The 24,248-nt window shown below is 48.0% G+C and overlaps 1 protein-coding gene across 1 annotated transcript in view; it reads right to left on the reverse strand.

The window, feature by feature from the left end:
* HAUS5 (HAUS augmin like complex subunit 5) overlaps positions 1–24,248 on the reverse strand; it is a 264,940-nt gene that overhangs the window by 134,626 nt on the left and 106,066 nt on the right. The window contains exon 13 of the mRNA XM_078655427.1: positions 22,115–22,277. Coding sequence (XP_078511553.1) covers positions 22,115–22,277 — 163 coding nt within the window. The remainder of the gene's footprint in view (positions 1–22,114; positions 22,278–24,248) is intronic.

Below are 24,248 nucleotides of genomic sequence, written 5' to 3' on the forward strand. Positions count from 1 at the left end.
CTGTCAGTCACACGAAAGGTAAAGTTAACCATGTGCTGACACTAATCTGCTTTAAATATAGTGTTACTTTTCCTCGCAATAAACAAAATAGACCCTATATATATTTTGTGTTCCAAAACCCAGAAAAGAAATAAAAATTAAATATTAACTCCCAGGGTGCTAGACTGTTGTTAACTACAGGAGGGTGGGTACATCTACAGCAGCGAGAAAAGTTGCAAAGAGAAAGTTTTCTGGACATGCACTCAATATTTAAATTGCAAACTGTCAGGGGCGTGCCTGCACAAATTGCGGTTGCTGCATATGAACTTTAAACCTTTGTGCCAGTTTTATAAAAAAAAAAACACCTAAGTTCTAGATCTAGCACCATTATTTAAAAATAAACATTCTACAACGGTTGCTTTATTGTTTAAGATATATAATTGCACTTTATTTTCGATTAAACTGTTTTCATTTAAATGCATCTTTAAACTTTCGATTCAATTGCATTTCCATTAAAATGTTCCCACTAATGCTTGATGTTTTGTTATACATGACTTAAAAGATTTTCCATGTCTTCGTTTCCTCCAATATGCTTTCTATGTTTTCGTATTCATATGAATTCACCTACTACCGGTGTGCGAATGCTTCCTGCAGACTAGGCCCCAGTCTTAAAGCCGATCCATTTGCTTGTGAGCGTGGTTGCGCCCCATCCCAATCGCACAGCATTATTCCAGAAATATTCACCAAAACACGATTCTCAATTTTCTGCAATTTTATTCCATTTTATTAAATGTTTTTTGACTTTATCCATTTGACACATAAGGTTTCGTACTCTCCCATTTCTTCGAATGCTCAAGAAGGGCTATTGAGCCCGAAATGCATTGGGTTGATGCGACCAGGCGTACCTAAGAGGAACACATGCTTTTGAAAAAGGCCCAGATGGGCATATCTTGAGTATTAGAAGAAATGGCAGAGTGTGTTCCCTTCAAGCCTCTTCATTACTGTCCCCTCAGGTTGCTGACTCTCTAAACTGCTTTCATTATTGCCATCACCTCTGCTCGCAGGGCGAGGCAGCTGCAGGCTTATCTTATAAGCCCCCTTTTCTGTCTGTCTATCCGTATAGACTGGGGCATTAAGAAAGGACCTGGGGGGAACAGATGTGTAAGGCCCTTGAAGAATATGTTAACAGTAGGAGATTTATTTCTTTATTTGAGGTTTTATAGAGCGCAAACGTGACCCGTTAGGGTAGCAGAGCGCATTACAGGGATACCATATTACTTACAGGTTAGGCACAGGCAAAACACAAGGATGGGGATTAGGGAATCGACTGCTTTCGGACAAAAGTCAGAGTTACATACAGTTCAGTTCAAAAGTCTTTATTAGTCTTCATTAAGAGACATTAGGGTTTCTAGTTCAAATAATCCAGGCCCATCCTAGATACTTGGCCACACTGATCACCACCATCTCTGATGTGTTAGAGCGAAATATCCTCATGGCTTCTACAAACCCTTTGATTTCAAGATTATTACATATTGGTTTGAGCCATTTCAACCGCGGAATATGGTAGGCTGGGCATGCAAAGAAAAAGTGGCCCAGACTTTCCGGGTGGTCAGGGCACCAAGGACAGATGTGATTTGTATTCCCAGACCATTTCCCAGAAAAGGAATTAACTGGGAGTGAGCCGACACGGAACTGGTGGTATAGTTTCCGGTCAAGGGTTTTAGTGATCACATCCCAGTAGGATTCTAGAGAGGGGGTCAGTTTGTGTACCAAAAAATGCCCAGTTAGATTAGAAACATCCGACTCGGCCACTGCAAGATGTTTTACTGCGGCCCAGTATAAATCCTTAAAGTCCTGTTTAGAGGGAAAAAGGGAATCCCCTGGGCTGGACCAGCGGTGATTAAGACCCATCTCATCCAGCACGGATTTTACTTCCCTTAGCCAAGGGATTTGGGAAGCCCCCCACAATGACCTAACTTCATCCAATTCCTTGGCAAAAAGGCTAAGCTCTGGAGTAGTCCAGAGCCGTCGCCATAGAGCCACCAGACGGAAGCGAGCCATGTCACTGAGGGGTTTGCAGCCCAAATCCAACAACAATGGTTTGGTGGGTGTAGATTGTGGGAGACCCACCAAATTGCGCAAAAATGTATTGTGTGCTTTAACAAGGAGAGACAGATCTTTATACCCCCACACATCAGCGCCATATAATATAGCTGTGTTGATTTTCGCTTCATATATTTTTATCACCGGGGCAATACGTTTGGTCAGGGATTTCTTTTGCTCCTGTAATAAGCAGCCCGAAAGGCGGGCAAACTTAAGATATAGAGCCTCAATCTGAGGTTTCCAGCTAAAACGGTAGTCTAGGGTCACACCCAAATACATCATTGTATCCACTTGTTTAATCAGGGTACCATTCAAAGTAATAGAGCTTTTAATGGGACTTTTATTGCTGAAAACCATACATTTTGTTTTGTCAGTGTTGATCTGCAGATCGTTGACCCTGCAAAACTCAGCAAACCTGCTGAGGGCTGTTTGCAACCCCCTACGGGTTTTTGAGAGAAGCAGGGTGTCATCTGCAAAAATCAACATCGGGTATTTAAACCCGCCCAAAGATGGAGCATCGGTCGGGGTATCAGAAAAGAATTTTACAACCTGATTAAGAAACAAAAGGAATAAAGTGGGTGCCAACACGCATCCCTGCCGCACACCGCGTGTAACTGGAAAACTATCGGTCACCTGACCTTGTTTACCCCATCTCACTTTGGCGAAATTTTCATCATGAAGTCTAATCACTAAATCAAGAAGTTCAGAAGGCAGACCCATAAGTCTCAGGGATTTCCACATTTTCTCTCTTGGCACTAAATCGAAAGCCGATTTAAGGTCCACAAATGCGGCATAGATGACACCACCACCCAGCTTAACAACCTTCCAAAACAACATGTTAAGTCTAAAAACCTGATCTAGGGTGCTTGTGCCCGCTCTAAACCCGGCTTGCATGGGAGATAAGATATTTTCTTGCTCCATCCACCCTTGGATTCTCACTAGTACCATCCTGGCAACTATTTTTTGGATAGAATCTATCAGGCTTATGGGGCGATAATTCCCCGGAACTGAGCCGTCTCCTTTTTTAAATACTGGTAGGATCTCCGCTCCTTTCCAGGATTCCGGAATCCTTGCCCCTGCAGCGATTGCATTCGCAAGCATGGTTATATAGGGAACCCAAATGTCAAAATTCATTTTAAAAAGATCAGAGGGTATTGCGTCCATCCCCGGCGCTCTACCTGAGTGGACTGTACCCAAGGCATGTTTCGTATCAGAAATATTAAAAACAAGTGAACAATCAGGGTCAGAAGGCAAGACTACGTCCAACTCTTGATGAGAATCCAGTTCTACATACAATAATCAATACAATACCATAATCAGCAGAGCGACATGTCCGGGATAAAAAAGAGAAAACCAGCAATTGTATAAGAGGGGAGAGATTTGAATAAAGAAGGCAGATCTGGCAGTCGAAGAAGAGAAGAGATGGCTGCAAGATATCCTCGAAGAGGCCTAAAGCAGATCCCTGCCAGGCCAAAGAAAGCATGTACAAAAAAACCTCAGAAAGAGTTAAAAGCTGTGCACCATGCCACAAATTTGTTCCATCTCCAGCTGTATATCGTTTTAGTGGATAGACGCCCGGCTACTAAGATAACATCACAGACTTCCGTGGAAGGTCAAAAGTTGTCAACACTTCATCTCCACGCAAGCAGGTTGAGACTGGGCAGGTTTGGGTGAAGAACCCTCCCTTGCTGCTGTGACAGGAGATCCTCCCGAAGCAGCAGTCTGCTTGGAGATAAAGAGAGGGAGTAGACCATTCAGGCTATTTGCAGGAACCCATCTGTCCGATGTAATGGCGGATTCTGCCTTAGACTGGCTAGTGAAGGGCCTGGAACGTCGCACTAGGAAGGTTTTGAGGCAGTTGCAGGAGGGGGGGAAGGGTGGACTGCCCCGCCCTGACCCACAAGGAAGCTGGGTCCCATGTCCGCAGCATCTCAAAGGCTGGACATTTTGCGTGACTCAGTGACTAGGCTGGACAGGATGTGATTGGGTGACCCTTCCGTAGCCTCAAAAGGGCCGAAAGGCAGACTCAGACGGACATGAGGGAGCTGCAGGGCCCACGGATCTGGCTGTAGCTCGAGAATCCTTTAAGCACTTAAGCAGTGAGTCTGCCTTATTGCCAAAAAGATGAGTGTCATCAAATGGCATGTCCATCAGGTAAGACTGGGCATCCCCCGAGCGGCCGGAAGTCCTCAAACAGTGAGTTGGTGGTATCCAGTCAACATCGTATGGTGAGTTTGGCTGCGTCTCTCCCATCTGCCACTGCTTGAGAAGGAATGGCCCAGGCCTCCTCCGGGCACTGAGGCAGCACTTGTGTGACTGTATCCCAGATAGTATGGGAGTATCAGCCCAAGAGGCATGAGGTATTCACAGACTGCAATGACAAGCTGGAGGAAGAGAACATCTTCTTTCAAGGTGGTACAGCTTCTTGGATTCCCTCTCTGGGGGAGCAGAAAGGAATGCGCCTTTTGATGAGGCTTAGACTACCAAGCTCTCCTGGGAGGGGTGTTGGGTCAGGAATGCCAGGTCCCCTGAAGGGGCGATGGTTACGGCGTTCAATAGTCCTGTCCACAGGAACCCCTGTGCTGGGCTTGGACAAATTACCCAGAAGGACGCCTGTGAGGGCTTTATTGAACAGCAAAAGAGGTTCAGAAGAGGAAGCTGCAGGCTGAAGCACCTATGTCAGGAGGTTAGTCCCGACTGCCACCGTAGGGAGCTCGTGGATCTCAGCTGCCCTCCCCACCGCCTCCACCACAGCATAGGAAGCTCCTTCCTCCCTAGCCACTGTAGGAGTAGAAAGCAAGCCAGTGTCAGGGGATGTGTCAAGACCATTGGCCTCACTCAGGTCCATTTGCCAGTCCGGTTCCTCAAGCTGGTCAGTTAAAGGGTCCAGCGGCCCCTCCTTACTTTTTGGCCCAAAGAAGCACCAGGAATAAACACAGGAACTAAAGCCCCTTCCGGCATCAGAATAGACGTTGGTCCGGCTCGGCATCCACTTCGGTGATGAAGATTGGGTCGGCGCCGACCAGGGGCACAGTCGATGCCGGGAACGTAGACGTCAGGATCGACTTCTGGGTGGTCGAGTGAGACCAACCATCAAGACCTGAGGGGCTGTTTACTTTATAGGCCCCCTGGGAGTAAGACCCCATTTTTAGCGACATTAGGCAGTCTGCTAGAGGAGGCCATATGTCCCAAGACGTTCACAGTCTTAGGGGATATTATTTTTCATCTGGACTGCGGCTCTGACCCCGAGACTTGTGAGCTCTTGGAGTTGATGGAGGGGGTGGAGCTGAGACAGTTGGTGAAGGGCGCGACACATAAGGCAGGCCACACCCTTGATGGTGTTTTCTCCAACCATCCGAACGTAGGAGTTACTACAATTTCCCCGGTCCCCTGGTCAGACCATGCCGCAGTCTGTTTTAAAAACTCCATGGCGATACCCCCTAGATTAAGACAGGTGAGGAAACCTGCTAGGACATCCAGGAAGTGGAATAATATTGTAGGAACGTCACTCGAAGACCTATTGATGTCCTCGACGGTGCCTGTTCCAGTTGATGTGGACGAGGCTGCTGCTACCTACACCAACTGGGTGGACAAGGCTTGTATACGATTAGCACCGCCCAAACTCTGCCTCTCCACTCGTATGTTTCCATCGGCCCCGTGGTTCTCTGAGGAGATCAGGGAACATAAAATCACCTGCAAGAAACTAGAGCGGGTGTGGCGGAAAAACTATCTTGAGGCGACAAAAGGAGACTTAAATCAGAAATGGCAGTGTACAAAGATTTGATAGGGAAAGCAAAATGCACCTTTTTCACTAACCGCATTAAGGAGGCGAAGAACTCACCCAAGGAGCTCTTCCAGACAGTCTCGACATTGGCAGCCCCAAAACCTGCTGTGGTGCCACCCAGTCAGGAATTATGTGAAGATCTAGCAACATTTTTCCAAAATAAAGTGGAGACGATTTTTAATTCTCTGGATGGGCAAGCAAGGACTGACCTGCCAGAGTTTAGCCCAATGGCAGGGGAGGCTAATATACAGGAAAGCTTGCTCCGGAGCTTCTCCCTGGTTAGCGAGGAGGAGGTAAGGAAACGACTCCTGAAGACAAAATCAGGCTCTCCTCGTGACCCCTGCCCGGCTGCCATAGCAAAAATAGCAGCAGCCCCAATAGCCTTCATGCTTACATCATTATTTAACAACATGCTGGAAAGCGGGGAATTTCCTTCCTGCTGGAAACAGGCATCAATTTTGCCCCTCCTAAATAAGCCCAATCTGGACATTTCCGATCTGAATAACTACCGTCCCATTGCCAGACTCCCACTTCCGGCCAAGCTCATAGAGGGTATTATGAATGCTCAGCTGAGCCTATTTCTGGGGGCTGGGCAAGCTCTGGATACATCGTAACATGGATTTAGGGCGGGACAGCACGGAATCTGCCCTTATTAATTCAGTAGAAGACATTAGGAAAGTGATGGACGCTGGAGGCAAGGCCGCCCTGATCCTGTTGGACTTGTCTGCGGCCTTTGATACGGTACACCATACGATACTGGTGGACCGTTTGAGGGCCGGCGGGATATGGGGCAAAGCACTTAAAATATTGAAAGCCTTCCTCTCCAACAGGAGTCAGGTGGTGGCCCTGGGTGATCTAGAGTCTAAACCGTTCCCCAGGGCTCATCCCTGAGCACTACCCTGTTTAATGCGTATGTTTCCACCTTGGCGCCAGTCATTCGATCTTATGGTTTCAATTTAACATCGTATGCAGACGACACGCAGATTGTGGTGTTGCTGCTACCGGGGAGAGAGCAGGTTTAGGCATTGCATGCTGGCAGTCAGTAAATGGATGGCAGGAAACGGTCTAAAACTGAATTCGGCTAAGACCGAAGTGCTCCTCTTCGGGGCCAGAGAGAATTTCTGGTCCCCATGATGGTGGCCGGAGGAGTTATGCGTCCCTCCCTCCCCAGTCAGTAAGGTTAAGAACCTGGGGATTCTGATGGACGATAAACTGACCTTTAGGCCTCAAGTCAATGCACTGTTCTCAGCCACCCATTTTGTACTGAAGATGATACGCAACATCCTGCCCTTTTTACCGGACGAGCACAGGAAAACAGTGGTGACGGCACTGATCCTGTCCCATCTGCATTATTGTAATGGCTTACTGCTCAATGCCCAACAAGGGCTGCTCAATAAATTACAAGTCGTGCAAAATGCAGCGGCCCGCCTGATTACGGGCACACCCAAATTCACTTCCGACACCCAAGAGTTGGTGAAATTGCACTGGTTACCTGTGCGCAAACGGATTGCTTTCAAAGCACTATGTACAGTATTTAAGGCACTTAAAGGGTTGGGTCCTCAGTGTATGACCTAGCACTTTCAATGGTACAAACCAGGCAGACCACTCAGGTCAGTCGATCAGGGGCTGATTGTCATCCCAAGAACTAAGAAAGTTCGATGGGGGGTGGGGGGGGCAGAAGCTTTTCTCTGGGAGCAGCGAAGGCTTGGAATGCTCTACCAATGGATCTCAGACAGGCTCCGGATCTGATTTCCTTTCGGAAAGTCTTGAAGATATGGCTTTTCAGGTAATAAGCTTAGACTAGTCTTGGGAGCGGTCATTTCAGCGCCAGGACACCGGCTGGTAACAGTGCGCTTTATAAATGTCACAAATAAATAATTAAACCAGTGTCAATCCGGACCAAGGCCTGGATCCACGGGGACCCTCCGTAGCAGGGGCCGAAACCGCAGTGCGTCAAAGTCCCAGAGCCCCCGACCGACCCCAGGGTGGCTAGAAGAGCCAGGCTTCCCAAAGATGAGGTACAAGGCCTCATAGAACTTCTGAATCTGGGTAGGAGATGCTCTGGCTCCCAGAAAGGGAGAAAGGTGCAGAGCAGTCTCAGAAGTAGGGTCCAGAGATGGAGCCATAGATCGACGAAGCTCAGGATCTTGCGTTGCATCACGTCAGCCAACAGATGGAAGAAGTTCAAAAACGTCTGTGCTTCGACTTCTTGTGCTTCCCTGCCTTGACTTACTCAAAGATCTCCCTAGGAACTTCGAGTGCGAGGAGTGTGGGCTCCGCGACCAATCAAGACCTTCCCCTAGTACGAGAGCGACGCAGAGGCAAGCGGCGGGCCTCCACCAGCTTTCAGAACGTGCCTGCAAAGCCTTTGGGTTCATGGCCCGGCACTCAGAGCACGACTTCGGTTTGTGGTTGCGCTCCAGACACCAGGGGCACACGAGGTGAGGATCTGTCACAGACCATCATCCAGTGGCAGGAACTGTAGGGCTTGAAGCCGGTCCTTCGCTGGGACATCTAACGCACATGGAGTCTATGAAAAGGTTACCCAAAAAGTGCGCTCCCTGCAGCCCCTAAACCATTTTTTTTTTCAAAGCTTAATTGCACCACTGCCCCTTGTAGGAGCACCATGAAGACCCAAAAATATCAATTATTTAGCCCAGTGGTTCCCAATCTGTGCGCCGCGGCGCCCCGGTGTGCCATGAAAACTAGCCAAGGGCGCCACGAATAGATGTTCACAGTTTGGGAATCACTAATAAATAGTATGTTTCACTTATGTGCATCTAAATTCAACACTGCTCCGTGTGGTCAGGCCTGCACTGGTTACCCTGGGCCATGAGAGGGCAGTGTAACCTCACTTTCAAGGCATCTACTATCAGAACAGGAGGGAGGCGAGGATGTTTCAATGTATTTGCTTTCATGCTGTCCGGTCAGGTGAAGTCCGGTGTCTGACCTGACCAGCAGAGACTACATGAGACAGCCTGTGGGTCTTTTTGCACTCAGTAATGCATGTACATACAGTGGGCGTCAGCTGTCTTCATTGAGCTGCAGTCGACAGTAAACAAGAAGTTCACGCTCGCTTTACCAAAATGGTAGTGGTAAAAACGGAAGTGCTTGTCCACATTCCAAGAGTTCCACCGAGTCAAAATGACCACAAATTCGGTCTTGCACTGGTTTTCTGCTGAGTTCACAGCTGGTAGCAAAGGCGGCTGACTTTCTCTCCCTTTTACATAATGGCATGCGGTTTGTCTCCTTTTTCTGTTCTACTCTAGAGGGTCTTTGCCCGGAATTGCAGTATAGCTCAACCCAGACTCTACTAAGGTCTTTCAAAATTTTAAAGCTGCTGCTGAGGCCTTAGTCAGAGATAGGTGGTAAGAGAAAGTATCTCTTTGCAAGGAGGGACATGTATTATTTATACACTTATTCGGAAAAAGGTAGGGGTGGGGAGCAGGGGATTTGAAACAGTGCGACTTACAGTATACAAAAAACATGCTCCGATGTCATTAACATAATTCAGAGGGTTGGGAATCTGCTGCAGTCATATGCGATACCAAAGGGGATGATAGACGGAGCATTAGAGCTAATCAAACGCTCACCCCAAGTCAACTGATCTGGGTTTAATCTATCATCATTCTCTAGCTCACTCCACCACCCCAGTTCAAACATGGTCATATGCAAATCAGTCTGACCCTGTGCCTCATGGGAACAGTCCAGCCCAAACTGCCAAACCAAGTCTTCCCTGGACCGGAAACAAGCATCCTGGGACCGGTTTCGGGTTCATAACCCTCATCAGCCAGGCGATCTTGTGTCTAGATCATGTTTGTTTTAATTCTTTTTTTCCATGGTCCTCGTTTTACACATTTTATTTAAAAGAAAATTGGAAAACAGCCAGAGAACAGTGGTCACTTTTAATAGTATAATCCAATGTATATTTGTTTGCAAAAGTGAACATTTAGTTCCGCTAGCTATGGCTTATTTTGTTTCTCACAACGTGTTGCTAATTCGTTTGTGAATCCCTCACCCGATGTCTTTTTCAGAATTTGTAAATGGCTACGAAACATGGCATGATTTGAAGTGAATAAACCTTCTCGGGGTTTCGTCTGATGAAGCTTACAGTGTGTAAAACAGTCTGCAGTGCACACGCCAATGTGTTTCAGGCATGCACACTGACGTGCATTTACAATTCACTTCTCTGAGAACACTATGTCCCACCAATTAGTCCAATCAGTTGTTGATATAGTAGAGGTAAACACTCCGGTTCCTGTTACTCGTCTTAGGTTTGATGGGCTTTACTAGAGGAGACAAACGGTCCCTTAACAATCCATTTTACGAGTCAGGATCCATGTAGCTTTATATTTTGTAAAGTCAAAGTACTTTACGAATGGGATCTGTAAGTATACCGACCCACTACATACACAACGCGCTTTAGGGTGCGCGTTGATACAAACGACACACAGCTGGGGCCACCCCTTTTTTGGCCACCGCACACTTTTCGGTCCTGAAGAAAGCCTCACGATTACCGAAGAAGGCTGAAACTAGTAGACCTGTACACACTTTTATTGTGATATAGAGGGGCATCACCACCTCATATATATCCAATCATTGTTTTTATCCATGCCATAGGACCCTTCTATTAAAACTTTTACAAGGGCATTTCCTATAGGCATTTTTAACATATACCTCACTTCACCTAGCACTGTCCACTTATACACAAAATCCCGCTCCGCTGTAAACAGGCGATGTAGCACAGCTGGATCGCATTCGGTGATCCAGCTGGGCCCCGATGATGAAGCATGCCACCTACTAGGTAGGTGGGTGAGGGGTTTTCAAACAACAATAATGTGTTGTTGACTCTCAAGGGCTATGCTCTGACCAGTACCTGCCTGAGGTTTTGTCTCTGTTGTTGCATCGCATATATCTGGGGAAAAGGACAAGCACCGCTGTTTATTCCTCACTCTCTTGTTGCTATTACCGAGGTAAACACTCCACACAGACGCACAGTGGCAGCCATTTCCTGCACTGGATGGCGCAAACACCCCCGCCCCCCCTCCCCGGCGCAGGTAAAGCATCCCTAGGACTTCATCCTCCTCTGGGAGGGTGTAGATGTTAGGGTTTGAGGTAACAGGGGCTGTGCTGATATGGCTATGCTCACAGGAAGGCTTTACATTGTATTATGTAATGCCTAGTAAGCAGCCACGTATTAGTGCATAATTTGGTTGCACATTTTTATGGCTCTGTCTGTGTACATTATAATATCATAGGCGACCCTGTATTCTATATGTTTTTGATCTTAGTTTTGCTTATGAGGTAAGTGCTCCGAAGCCTCCGGTGGCGCTGTACTGATCTGTATTTCGTCTACACTTGTAAGTCCAGCTCGACCTAGTGACAGCGGGGCCCGGCAGTGACTTACAGCTTTCACTCTTCTGCTGTCAACATGTTCTTGGCGATAAGGGTCTCAAAGGGGGTAGTACTGTTTGTGGAAAAGCTTCAGGGTGAGATTTCAAGTAGTTGGGAGCAGCTCAAAGAAGCATAAAAGTGCTCCTGAAGTCACCATGCGTTCTTTATCCGAGTGGCACCAACATGTCCTTGTCACACTCTGGTGCAGCCTCTGTTTGTTGGGTGTTTCACTACTGCGGCCCGGGAGCCGTCAATACTGCTTGCGGACTTCACCACTGCGGCCCGGGGGTCTGCACAATCCCTTTTGCCAAAAAATACCCCAAATCATCGCTACCGCAATCACCGCTGCAGCCCGGAGTCCGCCGACGTAACCGCAGGGATTGGCACAAGCGCTCAAGCGTCGCCCAGCAACAAAAGGGAGCGTCCAGGAGGAACTGCGCTGGGATTGGCCCTAGCACTGACACGTCACTTGGCCACCGAGGGATTCCAGGAAGTGCAAGGCATCCCTAGCAACCAGACAAGCAGCTGTCGCCTACCCGGAGAGACGCGAGAGACCGCCTTGCTCCAGGTACGCTCGCTCGGAATTTCCACGTGTGGGCCTGTTGGGGGACTGTTTCTGTTCACATCCGGGAGGGAGCGGCCCGTGCCAGCACAGTGAAGAGCTGCAGTACCAGGGCCGCCCTCCGAAAGCAGTCAACATTTTTTTTATTAAGGGTCCTCTGCCAATGGACTTTCTGTCTAGTTCCTTGTTTTTCCTTCCCTCTATCTGTACGCTCTGTGTTGCTTTACTCCGATCCTCGTGTTGCTTCTCTGGTCTTCCTGTCCTTCCTCATGCTGCTTTCGCCTATCTTATCTACCTTCACCTGTGTTGCTTTCGCCTCTCTCCAGCCCTCCTGTGTTGCATCTGTGTTTTTTTCATCCTCCCCCTCCCTGTTAGTTCTGCTCCACCCATTTGCTTCTGTTCCTCACTTTACCGGCTGACTAAAATATAAGGAGTAGTTTCTGTCCTGCAACTCCAGTTCTGTAGTAGGGGTATCTCCGTTATAGTCATAATCTAGTGAATAGTCCCGCCCATGTGCGTGGACCCCGGAGCAATCAAAAATAATCTCTTAAGTTGTCAAAACATGCAGAACTGCACAGGCACTTAAGAGAGAATTTAAAGACAGATAATGCAGCCTATATCCACAGGCTACACTGTCCAGTACTTCAACTAGAAATTCCACCAATCAACCACAAACAGCACAGCCTGCCCAGGTTTCTCCACAGAGAAAACCCTTACCTTTAACAGCAAAACCCTCTGGAATGACAGAGAGGAAGAAGTGGACAGACAAGCCCAATAGGCTGCCATCATGTGGCTCAGAACAGGATACTGTGCCTTCAAGAGAACTTTCCAGACGTCTCGCAGTATCCCAGAATGCACTGTAGGTCCCTTTTACTTTCAGTTCTTTTGAAGGCGTAACACGCCAGACCTGTAACATTCCTTACATGAATCTCTCTCTCCACCGGGGAGGAGGGCGGGCGCTTATGACTATAACAGAGATACCCCTACTACAGAACTGGAGTTACAGGACAGAAACTACTCCTTTTGTAGTAGGGGATCTCTGTGTATAGTCATAATCTAGTGAATAGAATGGCAAGCCCATCCCACACCAAAGCGGCGGTGGAGAAAAAAGAAATAACACCACTACTGTGCGAACAGATTTCGCAGCGAAGCCTGCCCAACCTGAGCATCTGCCTTGGCATCAGTGTCCAGACAGTAATGCTTAGCAAAGGTATGGACTGACTTCCAAGTGGCCGCCTTGCAGATTTCTGCAATTGGAACATTACGCAGCAAAGCAGTCGTGGCAGCTTTGCCCCTGGTGGAATGAGCCTTAGGTTTACCCCCTAAGGTCTTATTAGCCTTTAGGTAACACAATTGTATACAGGACACAATCCACCTCGAGATGGACTGCTTTGAGGTAGCGAGACCGGTCCTGACTGATCCATAATTGATAAACAATTGGTCTGACCTACGAATATCCTTGGTTTTATCCAGATAAAATTTCAACACCCTCCTAACATCCAGGGAATGCAGGGACCTTTCCGCTGGAGATGAGGGATTCTGAAAAAACGTAGGTAAAGTTATGGCTGGTTAACATGGAAATCAGATATAACCTTTGGAAGAAATTTAGGGTGAGTACGCATTACAACCTTAGCAGCATGAAATACAGTATAAGGTTCTTGGCAACACAACGCCTGAATTTCACTCACCCGGCGGGCCGATGTAATGGCCACGAGGAACGCAGCCTTCCAGGATAGGTGCTGCAACGAAGCCTTATGAATAGGTTCAAAAGGCTCCTTCATCAATCTGGACAGCACCAAGTTCAATTCCCATGAAGGCGAAGGAAGCCGGACAGGAGGGAACACTTTCTTCAAGCCTTCCAAAAAATCTTTGATCACAGGGATCTGGAAGAAGGAAGTCTGTGAAGGGCATTTCCTGTAGGCAGTCAGGCAACGAGATGAACCTTAATGGAATGGACATTAAGGCCAGACTGCGCCAAATGTAGAAGATACGGAAGGATGACATCTTCCTTACACGTCGTTGGGTCATAGTTCTTGGACTTGCACCAGATGCAAAATCTCTTCCACTTGTAAGCATAGGAAGTCCTATTGGAAGGTCGCTTAGCCTCCTTCAGTATGTCCATACAATCTACTGGTAGATTCAAATGGCCATATTGCACTATCTCAGGAGCCATGCCGCCAAACTCAAAGACGAGAGGTTGGGGTGCACCATCTGCCCCCCGAACTTCGTGAGAAGGTCCGGCCTGCACGGCAGCCGTATGTGAGGAAGGAGAGACCGGTGAAGCAGGTCCGTGAACCACCACTGCCTGGGCCATTCCGGGGCAATCAGGATCATCCGCGCCCTGGACTGGGACAGCTTGATGAGCACCGCCGGAATCAGGGGAATGGGTGGAAAAGCGTACAGAAAGCTGTTCGACCAGTTGATCCATAACGCATTCCCCAGCGTCCCCTGCTGGTAGTACCTGGAGGCGAAGTCTCAGCATTTGCTGTTTTCGGCAGTGGCAAACTGATCTACGTCTGGAGTCCCCCACCTTGCGAAGACTTCTCCTAGTACTTCGTCGTTTATGACCCATTCGTGGTTTTCCTGAATCAGTCTGCTCAGTGCGCCGGCCTGAACATTCTGCACACCTGGCAGATGGGTAGCCGTTATCGTCAGTCCTCTGGCTAGAAGCCAGTGCCAGATCGCCTGCGCCTCCTGCGACAGAGTGCGCGATCTCGAGCCCCCCTGCTTGTTGAGGTAATACATCGTGGTCGTATTGTCCGTCTGTACAAGCAGAGAGTTGGTCTGGGTAAATTGGCAATACCTGTCGGAGGCCTTGTTGGGGTTCAACGTGGGAATTAAATTTCGTAGAGCAGTAAAACTGTTGTATGGAAACCCCTCAGCTTCTATTTTGATTAATGGAGGTTTGTCCGAATCATTCAGGGTAACGAGGGGAACGAGGCAGGGTTGTCCCTTGTCACCTTTACTATTTGACTTATATATAGAGCCGTTCGCACAAAAACTGAGAGAGAACCAACAAATTATACCATTTGTCTTCTGCGATTGGACCAAAAAAGTGGCTCTCTATGCAGATGACATTATGATTTTCACTCCAGATATAAATACAGCGTTTCCGGTGATTATAGATCTTGCCTTGGAGTTTGGAAAAGTGTCGGGATACGAGGTGAATGCCCCGAAAACAGAGTCAATGTCTTGGAATATTGACCCAAACACACATAGTGCGACATCAAGAGTTAACTTAAGATATCTGGGGGTAGTCATAGATAATAATATAGACACAATAGCAGCCCTAAATTTTGCAAAAGTAGCAGCACAGTGCCGAAAATTGATGAGAGCATGGGCTCATCTCCCTCTTACTATCTTGGGGAAGGTAAATTTGGTTAAGATGTCCATACTGCCTAAGATCACATTTTTATTTAACTCAATACCATTGTACTTTGATCCTAAATTAATCACAAAACTGCAGAGTGAGATATCTTCCTTTATATGGAATAATAAGAATCCAAGAATAGCGTGGAAAAAGATAAGGCGTCGGAGGGAGAAGGGCGGGCTGGCAGGCCCAGACCTTCAGGCTTATGCATGGGCATTTCAGCTGACGCATTGACGCATGCACGCATGCTCTTCAAAACACCAGCTGATTCAGGCTTGGGCCTTATGTTTTCTACTTTACTGAGATGTGAGGGAGTTGGGCAAGCTAGTTTCCTTTTTAAGTTTGGAGATCCCAAATACTTTAAAAAGATAAAGCTGAAGATACTACGGGGGATGGCCAATACATGGTACAGAGTGAGATACTCGATAAATCTAGGATACTTTTCAAGCAAAGCTCCTATATGGGACCTACCTGCACCCCCCCTTGGACAGAAGATGTTTTAGCAATACCACTCAAAGAGGCAGGGATCACATCTTGGGGAGACTTATTTTTTGATGGATCTTTGCTTCCATGGAACTACTTCACCAACAAAGTCGGTCCGAGATTTTCCAGATTCAAATACCTACAGATGTCAAGTTGGGCTCAGGCGCAGAATACACTGCCCTCACGCAGCAGCAAATTCCCCTTAGGTGGAGTGAGCGAACTAGAAATATGCCTGCTTGACAGACCACCTATAAAAAAAGAGATCTCTCTCTGGTATAATATGATCATAGAGGAATCCGATGGCAAATTCTGCCTTTCGTCGAAACTGTGGGCGGAGTCTATGCCAGGAGTAGATGTGGAAGAACTTTGGCTAACTTCATGCAGAGTACTGTGGGATCTGGTTAAGCCTGCTTGGCTCCGAAGGAACCAAATATTTTCAATACATAGAGCTTATTACTCCCCGCAGAGACTGTCAAAATTTTCACAAATAGGGCCTGTCTCTTGCCCAAGATGCGGATTGGTGGCGGCATCAGACATCCACATGTTTTTGAATGCTCACAAATCACTCCGTTTTGGGATTCTATAAGTAGTGAATTGTCTTTGATTTTGGGTTATCAGTTCACCATCGACTTGGGCTTAGTCATCTTTGGCTTAAGTGGAAACACTCGCAACGCCGCTTCCAACATAGTGTTCTATTCTATTCTGGCGGCCCGCAGGGAAATTTGTAGACACTGGAAGGACGCTTTGCCACCTACCTTCTATGAATGGCGTTCTTCAATTCTCCAGATCTCGAAACTCTATTTGGCAAGGGGAGGAAATCAGGCGAAAAGAGCCTTCTGGAAGTTGTTGGAGAGGCCATGGTGATACCTGGTTTTTTTTTTCCCCCAGGTCCGATGATTAATGCTGACAAGGCTCACCTTCCGGCTCCGCCACAGTTGTGTCGTTGCTTAAAAGGGCCTCGATGTTTCGGGCACTATGGTCTAACAGAGTTGCCCGCATGTTAGAATCTCAAGGCCAGCCAGCTGATACTGAAGGGGTTTTTGTCCATCATTCCTCCAACGCTATCCCCGCCAGCTGAAGCTGAGTTAGTACAGAGGCACGGCCTGATTTTCTGCTTTGTGGCAGTTTTCTGTCTTGACAGTTTGGAGCCAATGAAAGCAAATGAGGATAAAAAAAAAAAAAAAAAGCAGAGAGTTGGTCTGGAAGGACGGATGAAAGGCCTTCAGTGCCAAGTGAACAGCTCTGAGTTCCAGGAAATTGATGTGATACGTGGACTCAGTCGGGGACCACGTTCCTTGTATCTGTAAGTCTCCGGAGTGCACCCCCCAGCCATGGAGAGACGCATCCGTCATGATAGTCTGTGTGGGAATGTCCTTGTGGAAGGGAACCCCTCTGAGGAGATTCTCCGCTGAAGAGCATGCAGAGACAGTCGTATCTTGTTGTCCCAAGATCCTTTCCTCTGATCCCACTGATCCTCCAAGCACTCCTGCAATGGTCTCATGCGCAGCCGTGCGTGTGGCGTGAGGAAGATACAAGAGGCCATTGACCCCAGTAGAGAAGACACCGTCCTCACTGTTGTAGATGGAGCGGTCATAAGAGCCTGAACCTTCCGAAGGAGTGATTATCGTCTCTCCTCCGAAGGAGACACGCTTGCTGACAGCGTATTGATGGAGGCTCCCAAGTACTGTATGCACTGGACCTGAGTCGGGACAGACTTGGACATGTTGATGTGCAACCCCAGCTTGTTCAAGAGAACGCACGTCTTCTGGAAGTGCGCTTGAGCTTCCGAGAAGGAGGAGGCCTTGATCAACCAATCGTCCAGGTACGGGTAAACAAACACCTTGTTCTTCCTCAGCTGTGCAGCTACCACTGCCATGCACTTCGAGAATGTTCTGGGCGCAGACTTCAGCCCGAATGGCAGTACTGTGTACTGATAATGATTGGCGCCGACTTGGAATCGCAGGAACTTCCTGTGTTTGTGTGCAATGGGCACATGGAAGTACGCATCCTGTAGGTCTATAGCACAGAGCCAGTCTCCCTGTTGCAGCCGAGGATAAATCTGATGCAACGACAGCATGCAAAACTTCTCTCTGCGAATCGACTTGTTTGCTTGTCGCAAATCCATAATGGGCCTGAACTCGTTCTTGTCCTCCTTGCGAACTAGAAAGATCCGGGGGTACGTCTTCTATCGCCCTTTTCCTTAACAGGATATCGGCCTCCGCCTGGAGCTCGCGCAGCTGAAACCGCGAGCTGACCGCAGGAATTGCTGGAGGCAGGCTGGTGAACCGAAGACTGTATCCATTGCAAACAGTATTCAGCACCCACTTGTCCTGAGTAATTTTTCTCCACTCTGCCAGAAAAAATTTAACGCTTCCCCCCACCGGAGCGGGTAACGGATGTAGGGGGAAGTAACCGCTCAGGGTCGAGACCCAGCAGGGCCTTTGTTCGCTGCTGCGGACTGCTGGCCGCCCCTGCCCTTCTGGCGCTTCTGGAAGGGCCTTCGGAACTGCTGCTGCTGTTGTTGCTGCTGTCCTGAAGACTGCTTTCGCCCTCTGCCCTGCACCCAAAACCGTCTCTGGAATGGGCGGTAGGTCTTCTTCTCCTTGGGCTTCTCCAACCCGACAGCCGCCAGGGTCTCGGCCTCCGCCTTCATGCGGGCCATCTAGTCATCTGCATGCTTGCCAAACAGGGTTTCCCCTGAGAAAGGCAGATTGGCCACCCGGCTGCTGAGCCTCTGGCTTGAGCGATGTAAGGCGAAGCCAAGCGTGGCGTCTTTGGTTGACACCATGACAGTACCCATGTGCCGCCAGAAGAGACATCAGCCGCTGCGCTGATGAGTTGGTTCGACACCAGCATACCCTCCTTTAGAATCTCCTGAAAATCCTCTTTCTTCTCTCGAGGAAGCTCAGCGAATTGCTGGAGGGATTCCCATAGGGCTCGATCTTATCGCCCTAGCAAAGCTGTGGCACTAGCCGCATTCATCGCAGTAGATGCCGTCCCACAGACCTTTCTGCCTGCTGAGTCCATCCAGCGGCTCTCCTTATCAGGAGGTACTGTAGATGACGGAGTGCTGGCATGCTGCTACCTAGCCGCCGTCACTATGACAGAGTCCGGTGTCGGATCCATCCGAAGGAAAGCCGGGTCAGAATCCGGGGCCCGGTACTTCTTAAGGAGCCTTGAGGGAGCAGCCTTCGTCACCGCGGGAGTGAGAAACAACTCCTCGGCGGGCTCTACCAATCCTGGTACTAGAGGCAGCAATGGCCGAGACAGGTGCTTTTTGTGGAGCGTCTCGAAGATTACGGACGTCGTGGGCGTAGGCACCGTCACCGTGATGCCCAACTTAGCTGCACCCCTCAGCAGAACGTCTTGGAATGTGACGATGTCGTCTACGGGCGACACCCTCGTCCCCGGGGATTCCGACAAAGTCGGTGAGTAGTCCCTGGTCCCAGGAGAGTCCGTGTGGGACCGTGATCTGCGCCTCCTGTGGCGTCGTCTTGATCTCGTGGACGACCTGTGACAACTCCGCGATCTCCCCCTCCGACCGGAGCGAGAGCGCGATCTCCTTGGCTTCGGACGCTCCACAGGCCTCACAGGAGTTTGACCTTGGCCTGACTGGGGGCCTCGGCTGAGGGGTCCCCTTAGGTGGAGTCGGGTACCGTGGCAGTGAAGATGTCCTCGGAGGAACCAGAGGCGGTCCTCCAGGTGGAAGCTGAGGAAGAGGCTGAGGTTGAGTCTGAGGATGAGGCTGAGGTGGAAGCGGAGGCGGAGTCCGCGGCGGAAGTTCCTTGGGCAAGGGAGGAGGAGGTGGGGTCGACCTCGGCTTAGGAGGCGTATACACCTAGAGTACACCTAGTCCGGTGACTTTCACTTCTTCCTAGGCGATGGAGTCCCCTATCGGTACATGCTGCTGGCTAGAATGACTCCTGGCGCCAGAACTCCTTCTGCGCCTCTTGGGCGTCGAAGAACGTCGCCCCGACGGCGACCGTCAGTCCCTCGACGGCGAGCGCCTCCTTTTCGACGGCGAGCGCCTCCTTTTCGGCGGCGAACGCCTCCTTCTCGACGGCGACCGTCTGCGCCTAGACGAAGAGCGTCTCCTCGACGCTGAATGCCTGCGAGACTTCGACGTCATCCTCGACGTCAAGGATCCCCTTGACGACGACCTCCTCCTCTTTGCCGACGGCGAACAGCGGTGTCGCCTTGACGGCGAGCGCCGACGCCGGGCCACCTCTCGACATCGATCACTCGACGACGACGACGATGAAATCGTCACCGGAGATCTCGACGGCGGTCTATTCAGTTCCCTCGACGCCGAGCGCCGACGCCGCTTTGACCCAGAGCCCTGGGGAGACGGGGAAAAGACTGCAGTCATACCTCTCGACGCCGTCGTCGGTGCAATCGATGCCGACGCAGAATAGGGACGTTTGCTGGTCTTCTTACCCCTGGGGAGCCCCCCAGAGGCCTCAGCATGGGCAGAGGAAGTCTGCCCAGACCCACCTTGTGCCTTCCGTCTTCTATCTTCCAGGCTTTGGAGCCTGATCTTCATCCTATCTCTCAGGGTCCTGCTGGAGAAGCCCTGGCAAATGTCACACTCCTCTGGGACATGAGATGATGGAAGGCAGATGATGCACACCTCGTGTGGGTCCGACTTGGCCTTCTTCCTCGAACACTCTGGGCATTTGTCAAACAAAGCAGGCATTTTGACAAATAAAAGGGTGTTCAGAAACACACACAAGCGAGAGAGCACCAAGTACTTCAAATGAAAACACTCAAACACTTGAAAAAGTGAGAAAAAACACCAAATATACCCTTAGAAAGGGAGAGCTCAATGCTCCAGGGTCCTGCAAGCAGGAGCCGGAAAAAAGAACTGAAAGTAAAAGGGACCTGCAGTGCATTCTGGGATACTGTGAGACTTCTGGAAAGTTCTCTTAAAGGCACAGTATCCTGTTCTGAGCCACATAATGGCAGCCTATGAGGCTTGTCTGTCCACTTCTTCCTCTCTATCATTCCAGAGGGTTTTGCTGTTAAAGGCAAGGTTTTTCTCTGTGGAGAAACCTGGGCAGGCTATGCTGTTTGTGGTTGATTGGTGGAATTTCTAGTTGAAGTACTGGACAGTGTAGCCTGTGAATATAGGCTGCATTATCTGTCTTTAAATTCTCTCTTCAGGGTCTGTGCAGTTCTGCATGTTTTGACAACTTAAGAGATTATTTTTGATTGCTCCGGGGTCCACGCACATGGGCGCGGACTAATCACTAGATTATGACTATACACAGAGATCCCCTACTACAGAAAAACATTTGCATGTTTTGTTTTGTAGTTACAAATTCAACTGTTTTGTAAATAAAAAGCACAAAAAGCGCAATCATTAGTTTGCCGGTGCGCATGTGTTGTATGAGGGCCTACAAACTAACAGGCAGCCACATCACAGGCTTTTTTTTGGTAACATATCCCCACTGTGCATACCATTGCTGAAAATCAATGGCATAGACAATAGATAAAGGTGATAACTATTTTCTGTGCCAATGCTTAATTGTCAATGTCTATGCTTTCATGTACTCCTAGTGAGCGAAAAACGAACAAGCATTAAAAATGCAATAGGTCTCGCCTTTTATAAAGTTAAAGCCATTTGCTTTGCTATACAATAGCATTAGCAAAGCAAATGGCTTTAACTCAACCAAAGGAGAGACCGGTTGTATTTTCAATGCCTTTTCTTTTTATTGTAGTGCAGAACTATTGTAGTAACGTATTTTCTCCATTTTTGACCTAGGGGGACAGGGTATCCCATGTCTTCCCCCAAATAATCTTTTTCTCTTGTCTTCCTATGACACAGGGACGTAAGCCCAGAGTCCTAAAATGGGTGCCAAGCAACTATGCAGATACTGACGGTAGCCAATCAGATCTTATTTTTAATCTGTCGGTCACACAGTAATAACGTGGACTGAAATAGCTATACATTTTGAACCTTAAAAACTACTGAAAAGATTTACATCAAATCACAAAAAGTAGGCTTTCTGGATAGAGGTCTAGCTTTGTGACACATTTTATGTAACTCCATTCAGATGTTTTGGTTGTAGCGGTGTCTAAAATTTTCATTGCTGCACAAGAAATGCAGAACTGGAACTAGAACATACCACCAGTTAGAATTATGAATGAACGTGCAAATACACAAAATAATATGCAACTATTCATCACATCACAGTGAAATCTCAGTATCAAAGTCTCCAAAAACACACACTTCAAATGCACGTAGTACTGGGTTGTTAATGCAGCAAAGCACACTTTCTGCTAAGGACTAACAAAATTGTGACTCTGGAAGAGGTACAACTGCAATCAACCTATAAGCTGTGAACAACAATGCCCCTTTCCAAAACCTGCATTCTGGCATGAAGAACAACACGTTCAACGGGTTCCAACAACATTATTCAACATAAAATGGACTTGCCACCAGCTTCCGGAACTGCTTGATCTGGAGCTGCTTCTCTTTCAATGCACATTTCTGCTTGGTCTTCTTGGAGTTTTCATCTTCCAAAGCACGGCACTGCTTCAGCAGGGTATCTAGAAAGGCCTTCAGAAGCACATGTTTCAGCTCCAGGTCAAATGCCTCCCTGTTCAGAAGAAACAGCACACTGATGATTCTAGCTAATGGCAAAGTAAACATCAAAGAGTGGACACTGACAGCCAGCCACATGTGGATTCCAACTACTAGATAACTAAACACCCAACAATAGGAAAGTGCTTTCCTTGACAGGAATCTATCATTTGGTAAATCCAGAGAAAAAAGGACTTTCTGAACAGAGGGGATTAAGATTTGCTGATCTCTAACATCAACCCAAAGCCTTTGTCCACTAAACGTGAACAGTCAATTAGAGGTTTCAAAGCAGAAATTGTTTGGACTTTCATGGATAAGGACATTTTAAGCTCTGAATAGCCACTCCTCTAATTAGATAACACTTCATGCAACTTTCTATTTTTCCCAGGGGGTCAAACATTCTCATTTCACTGCAGCAAGGGGCTTTCTTACCTCTGGACCCAGCTTCATTGTTCTTGGCCTCCTCTTCCCCCTATACTCATCTTTGATGGTGCTTTGGCCATTTAACACTAAGAGTGCAGCCAGAATGCTGATGAACACATACATGGTGGTAGCCCCTTCCTCCAATGAGCATTTATTGCAAACTGAATTATTATTTTTTCTTTGTCCAGGTCTATGCAGTTTACAATACCAGCCAACAGCTAAACTATGTAACCTCATTGTTGACATGTGAGCCAAAGATACCAATTGCTTTCTGTTAGTCTCAGACACGAGGATCTGTGCACTGAAATTATGGCCAGGATCACAGATGATAATTTTTTACATCCTCTGTGGCTCGGTGGACTCATGGACACCAATAGGACTTTGTGCACTACCTCCATGAAGTCCTGCCTCGTAGCCCTAACATGAAGACCCCTAATTTCGCTTTGACAGAGACTGCTCATAGCAATCCAGCAAGGCAATAAAGCTTACCATCTTTATTCTTCTGGCACATGCTTCACATATCTTCCTTCCAAACATATAGCTTCTTGATTTCCTTGGCAGATGGCTATAGCAACATTGAGACTGGGAGCTCTTCACCCCTGGCTGCTGGCCTGGCGTTTGAGCTACACTTCTTGAGGATCTAGGAAGTTGCAGTCTTAGTCCTAGTTAGAGTCAAAAATCTCTTTAATGTGCTTGAGGGAGTCAAGTACAGAAGGCATGAGGGAGCTCTGTTCTGTAAAGATTCCCATGCTATAGAAGCAGTGCAATTATATGACAACTGCCACTTGTGGTTGTATGAAGTCTATAATATAATGGACACAAACTGACCCAACATTACACCACAGACCTAGGATCTTCTGAAGTCTAAATGGAGAAAAATCCAAATCCATATTACAAACCAGAATTCCACATATGAACTTGTTCACAGTGCCTGAGATCCAGTGGATAGTTAGCGAGGAACTGTGCAGATCACCAATTTGCAATGCTATTGATGGCAGCTTATTAGGATCTCTGTGTTAGTGCTGCTTCTTAGTGCCCCAGTGCCCTCTAGCACCTATGATATGGTCATATAAACTATAGGTCATCTTAATTTTTTGTACAGACTACATTTTGTGCACTTCTGCCCAGTCATAGGCCTGTGTAGAAAATGACAGCCCCTGTCATCCTAGGGACCTATTAATGTGTAATTTCGTCTTGACACTGACATATGAAGGTGTCACATCCTCCCATCAATGACCTAGACAAAAACATGTAGTGCGACATCAGTCTGGTGCAGGTGCCATTTTTCAAAGTCAAAATAACAACTATAACCCAAGCAATATAGTCTGTATTGACACATTAGTGCATTTTAGGACTAATATCTGATGTATACGATTATGTCAAGACATTCCTTGAGAGAGAGAGATATGATGGGTAGAAAATACTATAAAAACCTAGTAAAATCACTATCAAATTTAAGTGATCTTCACAATGGATACCACCTCATAACCTCCCATCATCCCTCCGCCTCACAAGATCCTGACCGAAGACTGCCAGACCAGCGTACTGCTGCAGCCTCCAGTCC

Source organism: Lissotriton helveticus, chromosome 7, assembly GCF_964261635.1.
Source record: "Lissotriton helveticus chromosome 7, aLisHel1.1, whole genome shotgun sequence".
Taxonomy (NCBI): domain Eukaryota; kingdom Metazoa; phylum Chordata; class Amphibia; order Caudata; family Salamandridae; genus Lissotriton; species Lissotriton helveticus.